This window comes from Capsicum annuum, chromosome 3 (genome assembly GCF_002878395.1).
Source record: "Capsicum annuum cultivar UCD-10X-F1 chromosome 3, UCD10Xv1.1, whole genome shotgun sequence".
In the NCBI taxonomy this organism is placed as follows: Eukaryota; Viridiplantae; Streptophyta; class Magnoliopsida; order Solanales; family Solanaceae; genus Capsicum; species Capsicum annuum.
This window is the reverse complement of record NC_061113.1, coordinates 250,413,831-250,422,903: the sequence shown is the minus strand read 5'-3', so window position 1 is coordinate 250,422,903 and position 9,073 is coordinate 250,413,831. Positions and strand designations below refer to the sequence as shown.

Genomic DNA, 9,073 nt, shown 5'->3' with positions numbered 1-9,073 from the left:
TTTAAAAAATTTTAATCAATTGAACATGAAAATATTGGAGAAAATGTTTCCTCCATAAATAATAATAATAATAATAATAATAATAATAATAATATCATTTTTTAAAAGGAACCCAAAACTTTACTGTATCTATCTTTGTCTAATTAATGACTGAGCGACATTAAAACATTCAATAATTTGGGAAGCAATATAATTAACGTCGTTAATATACATTTTCTGTAATCATCAGTGATTTAAGTCTCACTTTCCTAGATTAATGATGCTTCAGCTATGGAAAAAGTAAGAGAAGAATATACAAATCAAATTACAGCAATTGAGACGATTTATAGTCACTAGGCTAGCTCACTTCACTAGCATATAAGTAGTGAAATAAATTATGCTAGTTATATTAATTAGTAGATAAATAATTAGTCTCTATGCGCTAGCTCACTTCACTAGCATATAAGTAGTGAAATAAGTTATGCTAGTTAGATAAATGAGTAGATAAATAATTGGATAATACCCTCACAAGTTATGATCACTATTCACCAGCTTTACCACAAAATCCTCTAAACAAAGAAAAGTCACATGGCTATTGTTAAATTTTGTGGATAAAATTGCATGCATATTGCCACAAAATTAGCTATTATCACTTGACCACTTTCTATTTGTTATCAGTAGTAGCCGAGAACTGAGGAAAATTTGTTTATTCATATTGTTCATGTATAAATACTTTAACAATTCGATGGCTTTCTTTAATAATCAAATATATAATTATCCATGCATACAAATTGCAAATGCTAGTTTCGAATATACATTGAGTTTTCAAATCCATATACAAATTAAATAGGATCTTGATTGATCTTAATTAATTAATTTTGAAGTTGTATTCTCATCTCGTGATCGTTTTAATTGATCTCCTCTTCCATCATTAATCAGATATCTAGATAGATGGCGAACACGGAGACAATAAGGACAGTTGTTGGAATTATCGGTCCGTGCCTTATCGTACTATTCATTAATTCTTTATAATTATCTTTATAACTAATATTAATGTATCAGTTTCTTAAAAAAATTTCCATTCAATAATTCTTCATGCAGGAAATGTTATATCGTTTTTGCTCTTCTTATCCCCCGTGTAAGTCCCCTGGCATAATGTGCATTATGATTAATTTAAGTGATCAATTTAGCTTTATTAATCATTTGGCTTTATGCAGGCCAACGTTCATAAAAATATGGAAAGACAAGAGAGTGATGCAATTCAAACCAGATCCATATGTTGTAACTGCATTGAATTGTGCAGTTTGGGTATTTTATGGAATGCCATTTGTTCATCCTGACAGTCTTCTTGTTGTCACTATTAATGGCATTGGTCTTGTTATTGAGTTAATTTATGTTACCATCTTCTTTATCTATGCTGAATGGCAAAAACGTGTACGTACTCAAAACATTTTTTTAGTTAACTCTAATATTGTTTTTCAAACCTAGATTAATTACTTATAATTTGAAATAACATGCTGTATTTTTTTATATGTATGAACAGAGGAAGATTCTTATATTTTTGGTAGTTGAATTAATCATTTTGGGGATCATCATTTTCATTACGCTCACTTTCCTTTTTGGGACCAAAGCCAGATCTATGCTCGTTGGTATCGTGGCTGTCGTTATGAATATTGCCATGTACACTTCGCCCCTCACCGTCATGGTATTAATCCATCTCTCTTTTTCTCGTTCTAGATTTACTTTACTCTATACAATTTACGTTGTTATATATACTGACAACATAAATTATTTTATGTATGTTGACTGATGTTTCCTGTTTAATGTTACATAGCGTCGAGTGATCAGCACCAAAAGTGTGAAATTCATGCCATTTTATCTGTCACTTGCAAACTTTGCCAATGGGTGTATTTGGTTCGCTTATGCATTCCTCAAATTTGATGTTTACATCCTGGTAATTAATAATATTCTTTATTATATATTGCCCATCCTCAATATTGTTATTTCATGTACATTACTAATTAAGTTATTTTGAACTGATAGATACCTAATGGCCTGGGAGCATTATCTGGAGCAATTCAGCTACTCCTCTATGCAAAATATTACAAAACCACCAACTGGGACGATGATGGAAAGCCGAGTGAAATTGAAATTCCAAGGAACCCCACAGCCTAAAAAGGACCGTTCAGTTCACTAAATCTCCCGCTATGCGCTGGGTCAAAGAATAGGTTGGACCACAAGAATCTATTATATACAACCTTACCTTATCTAATTCTCCTAAAATATCGCTATGTTGGAGATTAGCTCTCCCACTGACCCCCTAAAATTGATTTATTTATTTTTCTTTTTTTGGCTATTCTAGATTAATTTTAATTTAGAATTTAAGGTTAGATGCACTGATAGGGCCAGCTTGACTTAACACGTTACGGCAGGTCACTTGGCATTTTCTACTAGTCGCCGGTGAAGGCTTATGAGAGAGTTATCTCAATGTAAATAATACGGTTTAAGCTACTTAATTGATTGTGTAAATATTACATTTTGGCTACTCATCTTGTTTCTACACTTGGGGTCGTTTGATTCATCGGATTGGATAATTAAGTAGGGATATACCATGAGTTGGGATATCTCAAGAAACTATTTTATCCCACCCTCCACATGGAATAGTAATCACGTCATTTTAGTACGGATTGTGGAATAAAATAGCCCAGAACTAATTAATTTCCTCATACCAAACATCAGGATAAAGTTTGGTGTACCATGCTATTGACATGCGACTAAAAAATGGAATGAAAATACAAATATCAATACATGTAAAGAGGCAGTGTCAATTCCATCACCCAACCAACAGAAGTCAAATTGATAGCATATTTTAAAAGTTCCCAGAAATAGAAAAGAAAGATTGGGGACATGTATTATAAGAAAAAAATGAAAAAAGAAAACAGAAATGTGTAAGCTTTACATTAAACCAAGAGAAAAATGCTGCATGCAGCATAGCTTCTCAATAGAATTGTTCGAATACTCTGGCTCTGCAAGTTCACTTCCTTTGTCAAATATTTGGAAATTGAGATGGAATATACCTACTACTTTTGAATGTTTGCTTGAGAGCTATAAGCTTCAAGGTCCACGACGCTTTCGGAAACATAAACAACCCTGTTGTTGATCAACGGGAATCATTCCTCCCCCTTTCGATGTATCAATAGCCTCTATCATGGATACTACCTCGTCCATCTCAGGCCGTTTGTCAGGGTTGGCATCCCAGCATCTCCTCATTACATTAGCAAGGGAACTAGGGCAACATCTTGGTATTTCTGGCCTTAGATTCTGTATTGAAGCAACAGAAACCACAGTTAACCAAAGCAACAAAAGCATATAAGCAATTAGAAACCAAGAAACTATATATTCTTCTCTGATATATCTGTCTGCATCATATATCATTACTTATATCCAAGAAGTGCTAGGAAGTTGGAGAGTTTACCTGGCGAACCACAGCTGAAGTTACTTCTGAGAAGCTGAGGTCGGGATATGGCATGTCACAACAATATATCTCCCACACACATATGCCAAAACTGTACACATCACATTTTCTATTGTATGGATTGCCATTGAGAACCTGTAATTTTAGCATTCAACAAGTCAGTAACAACGAATGTTATGTACAACCTTTTCAATGTTTTCATTCTTGAACACTATCTTTCCCCTACCCCTCCCATCACCTTTCATAGGATGCTAAAAGATGGAGAGTGCAATAGGAAAAGATTTGCATATTTTGAACAATTAATGTTGTCTTCTGTAGTACCTATAGTTTTACAGATCAATAGGCTCAGTGTGAGTCTTGCACACTAAGGATTGTACTACCGCAACTTGACAAATGAATCTTGGCGAAAAACAGGAAAAAGAGGGAACATTTTGCGAGTAGCAGGAAATAGCTTTATATGTGCTGTATCTGGTTAATCCATCAAAATAACAGAAAAAGACCAGACAGATTACTGACATGAATGTAGTGTAGTGTGGAAGTACTCCACTTCCAATATTACCTCAGGAGCCATATATCCAAGGGTTCCGGTCTCCCCAGTCATATCATTTGGATTAGAAGCCTCAACGCGAGCAACCCCAAAATCAGCAATTTTTACTGTACGTGTCTTATCCAATAGCATATTCTCCGTCTTGACATCTCTATGCACAATCTTTTGAGAGTGAAGGTAACTTAACCTACAAAGTTCAAATGTTTGACCTTTATTCAGATAAATGATAAATGGGATATATTTCAGGGGTGTTCAAAAGACATTAGAAAGTCAAAGTTCCAATTACCCTCTGGCCATATCAAGTGCCATCTGCACAACAACTTTGAATGCTAGCTTCTTTCTTCTGTTCTTTATAAGGTAAGACTTTAATGCACCACCAGGGAGGTATTCAACAACAACACAGCATATGTTACTAGGCATGCCAATATGACCATTTTCTGTTTGTATATTGAGCCCAGAAGAGCCCATAGTTGCCCCGATGAACTGCGTTAAATTGGATAGATATATTAGATGTTTTATGTGAAATAAACATTTTGTTAGAATGATTATGGGTACATCTAAGCAAAATCAGTTTGCATGCTGAGACATGAGATACAACTTTGGACAAATGAAGTTGCCCACAATCCATACTCTTTGTGTTGAACATGAATAGCACTACATAGTAGGCATCCAACCAACAGAGACATAGTAAACCATTATAAAGAGCAGCCTGTACAATTAACTGAAAATTGAAACTGCAGGTGTTTGTTACAGACAACAAAAGATGCAGGCATGCTCCACATCACCCTTAACTGTCCTTCAAGTATCATTCAGCGTCACCATAAAGGTTTCTTGTAATCAATGAATGGATTTTGTATTTCATTTGCTTCAATCAGAAATAGCACATGATGTCATTTTTCCTCCCAAAGACGATTTGAGAATCAAGATAATTGTGTTCGACATGCAACATGATAGCTCAAGTACCTCAAATATCATAGATCAGAAGTTGCTATCAAATCATTCGGATTTCAACAAAATTCAAAGACATTATTACAACTTCCTGACAACCTAATATCCTGATAGTTGGAATTTAAGGTTCATCCATTCAAATTGACCTAATATGTAATACTGTTTTTCTCTTTTCTCACTTTGAAAAGTTAGGTAGTGGCACCTTGCGGATTATGCTGTCAACAATCTTGTCGATATGAAATTCTAATTCCCTCCATCAACCTAGTTGCTGGTCAAAAGTTTGCAAAATTTCCCAAGATCAGCATTTTCCCCATCTTCATTATAGAAAAGTATCTCAACCTACCATTATCAGCTCAAAAAGTTGTGTTGCTATTTACAAAGTTTATATAATTAGACGAGTTGTTTCATGCATTCTTCATTCTACTCTTTTCCCTTAACGTATCAGATTGTTGATTGATTTACCAAGTATCAGTAACTACTACTCCCTCCGTTTCAAAATGAATGACCTACTTTGACTTGGCACAAAGTTTAAGAAAATAAAGAAGACTTTTGAATCTTGTGTCCTTAAATTAAAGTTATGTCAAATGTACCAAAATGCCCTTTAATCTTGTGGTCCTAAACATGCCATGTGAAAGTTGAAATTAAAGTATTGCAAAAAAAGAAAAGGGGTCATTCTTTTTTAAACGGATTAAAAAGGAAAGTAAGTCATTTTTTTTTAAACGGAGGGAGTAATACCTATAATGACAACTGTTGGAATTTGTGCTCCAAACAACAAATTTAAACAGAATATCTAGATGCTTCAACAACATCACTACGCCAAAGTTACAGAACTGAATTAAAAAGAAAAGCTTAGGCAAAGCTTCGGCAATTTGACAAAATAGTGCAACATTCAAATTTTTGGCTCAAAGATAAGAACTCCTTTGTAGAAACGTGTCATCATTCAAATTCAGGGGGTCACAAGAGCATGACTCACATAGCTCTTAATACTACTAATCAGAGCCTGTTGGTCATCAAGAAGTGTGAACTAAAAACTTATGCCCATATTCTCTCTGCTGACTTCAAGAACCACATGCTAAATTGGTCTCTCCACAATAATCTACTTTACTACCTTTTTAAAAAAAAAAACTTCGGACCCCACCCTCATGAGGAGGATCAATAATGTTCCCACTTAGCCTCTAGTGTGACTCGAACCCTCAACCTACTGGTCGATTGTGGAGGTGCTCAACCATTTGAGCACGCCTCACTTTGTTTCTTTTTTTGTTCTAGAAGACTAAAACGTATTTTCTTACTTTAATTTGAATGTTACTAATTAGGTATCTTTTTTTAAATTACGTGTAAATGTTGAGTAAACTATGATTGGCAATACTTTAATCACCACCAAACTAGCCGTTGCAGAACTGCACTACTAGCATTATGTCCACACTTTGTTAGCTAAGTATTGAAAAGAGTATAAACCGACTAAAATGTAAAATTATTAGTAGACGGACCACCAAATATTTAGCCCTTTTGATTCGTTAGGAGCAAGCATTAAAGACAATTTAAGTTTCAGGTAGAAGCAGTAGCATCCAAGAAGTCTTAAATCATTCCCACATAAAAAGGTTTCAGGTTCTTTAGCCCCTTTCAATTGTTAGAAGCAGGCATTTAAATCAGAAGTTTCATGCAGAAGCAGTAGCATCCAAGAAGTCTTAAATTGTTTCCCATATAAAAATGTTAGTGTTCGAGTGTCACCTTAGTAACATTAGGATGGTCAAGCTTATGCCACACTGAAACTTCTTGCGTAAAAGCTCCCCTTAGCGATGCTATTTCAGTGTCTGTTCTGTGGCCCTCTTCCCCCCAATCCAGTAGCTTCACTGAGGATCACAGAGAAGTAGAAATGTAAATGAGTAACATGTTAATAAGACCACTACTTCACGGTAGTCGTCAAATCATTCAAAAATTAGTTAAAAAGTTGAACAAACAAAGTTTATTAATGTCCTGTAGCAGCGACAATGACAATTATATTTAACACCAAAAGGCTAGTAAAAAGAAGAATATTAAAACAAAATTAAAAAAAAACAAATAATATGAAAGAGCAAAACGAGATCCAGAATTGTAGGATTAGTTTGACAGACATTAATGTTTTGTATTACTTTATTACTTGAATAACAGATTGGATCACATGAAAGTTTAGTAATACAGCAACATTGCAACACCAAGCTAGAGTTAATGCAGTCATCTGCAACTTGCATAATTCAATCCAAACCCGTGCCGTTATTCACGGATTCCATAAGAATACAACCATCAAATCACTACACAATATTCATATTCTGTTAACCCAAAGACACTCCAACCGAAAGAAGAAAACTAATAAATACAATAACAGTAACCATAACTGCTACTAATAAAATGTACCTGAGCACAAATTTTCCATTATTTACCATTGAATTTATGACTTGCCAAAATTGTAAATGCAAGAACCATTCTTTACTATTATATTCTGTTTTAAGTTCATAGTACCTATTTTTCTTAATAATTGATTAATTAAATAAATGAAAGGATAAAGGAAACATAAAATAACTTCTCAACAGTACATAAAAGGAAAATAGACCGACAGTCCCAAAAAATACTTTTCCCGCGGTTCCCTAACAAACTCTCTGTCCCTCCACAAAAGCAAAATAGATAACATCAACAATAGTAATTATAGTATATTGTATATTATAAATATAAAAAGGAGAAAAAGCCCTCGTTATGTGTGGTGTCTGAACAAGGACGGACTACAAGAGCCTATTTTAACATGTTAAGCTGCACTTCTACGAAAGATTGTTCACCCGGCTTAAACAGAGGACATCAACTTCATCGGGCATGCCATGGTTCGTCGTCAATAACAACAACAATAACGATTAAAAAGTTCTTTTGAAAAAAATAAATTCGAAAATCGGGGATAATTGAGAAACTGTATGAACACAGGAATCATTGAACATGAAATATTTTTCCAAATAAAGTACTTTAACAAATTTAACAAAAAACGATTAAAAAAACAGGGAGGTGACTGACCGGCGACATCTTGGCCGTCATAAACGCCGCGATGGACGGTACCAAAAGTACCACGAGCAATGACGCTTTTGATGATAAGTTTCGAAGGGTCAATTTCCCAGTCATGTCTTTGCCTAGGTTTAACAGAAGAAGAAAGAGATAACGCCGCCGCCGCCGCCGTCGTAGCGGTAGCGGTAGCAGCCGCCGCCGTAGCGGTAGAATAGTTAATACACGAATCATCCAACGGCTTCTTCAAATTATTGGCGCTCTTCTCCATAGTCCATGCTCTGTTAAGGTGCCTTTCGAGTTGCTCATCTAAACTCTTTAAATCGATTTGATCAGCCCTCACAAAGCCATCGCTCCCTTTCTCCATTTTCGTTTTCTGTACAGAACCAAGCCTTCCCGCAGCTCAATATATATTATATTATATTATATGATAATGATAGTAGGTGTAATGATTTTGAGTGTTATGGGTATTTAATGGTTACTAGTTTTGGAGGGAGAAATTAATTAATTAGGAGAAAAGAGACAAAGAGAACATTTTGGATTTGTGGAGGAAGGAAAAAAGAAAGAAAAATGGAAGGGGGAAAAGAAGAGGAAGAAAATAGTAGTAATAGGAGCAGCGGGGGCATGTGGGCACATGGAATTGCCACAACATAACGTGTATCTCTGACCCACTACTCCTCTTTTTATCAAAACATTTTTCTAAATATGAGAAATTGGACAAACATTTTTTGAAAATTATTTTCCTGCATGCAAACGCGCCCCCACTTTGCTCCTGTTCTATGTAAATTTATTTAATTTTATTATTCTATTATTTATGGAAAGATTTTTGTTTTCATACATAATATATATAAATGTGAAAAGAATATTTTCTTTTACTCAAAATTGTAAATGATTATAGAATGGCATTTTCTCACTAAGTTAATTAGTGAGACTGATTAGATTTGGACTACATATTAACATGAACATAACAATTCATGATCCGATTCATGGTGTTTTACTTTCTTTTCTAATCTATTTAAAAAATAATAATCATTTCAGCTCACAACAAGCAATATTTAATAACTTGATGCATTTATTAAAAAATCGCTCTACATCATTAATTATGA

The 9,073-nt window shown here is 34.4% G+C and overlaps 2 protein-coding genes across 2 annotated transcripts; one reads left to right on the top strand and one right to left on the bottom strand.

Annotated features, from left to right (window-relative positions):
- The first annotated feature begins 698 nt into the window (after positions 1–698).
- On the top strand, positions 699–2,495 carry LOC107862400 (bidirectional sugar transporter SWEET5). Its single transcript, XM_016707977.2, has 6 exons — positions 699–973; positions 1,081–1,117; positions 1,197–1,413; positions 1,523–1,684; positions 1,814–1,933; positions 2,023–2,495. Exons 1-6 carry the CDS (start codon positions 931–933, stop codon positions 2,152–2,154), a joined length of 711 nt encoding a protein of 236 aa, XP_016563463.1. The 5' UTR covers positions 699–930; the 3' UTR covers positions 2,155–2,495.
- A 268-nt stretch (positions 2,496–2,763) lies between these two features.
- On the bottom strand, positions 2,764–8,637 carry LOC107862399 (serine/threonine-protein kinase STY13). Its single transcript, XM_016707976.2, has 6 exons — positions 7,983–8,637; positions 6,678–6,799; positions 4,288–4,484; positions 4,014–4,188; positions 3,455–3,589; positions 2,764–3,300 (listed from the first exon to the last, which is right to left on the bottom strand). The coding sequence occupies exons 1-6, from the start codon at positions 8,332–8,334 to the stop codon at positions 3,094–3,096; spliced, it is 1,188 nt and encodes a 395-aa protein (XP_016563462.1). The 5' UTR covers positions 8,335–8,637; the 3' UTR covers positions 2,764–3,093.
- Between the last annotated feature and the right edge of the window lie 436 nt (positions 8,638–9,073).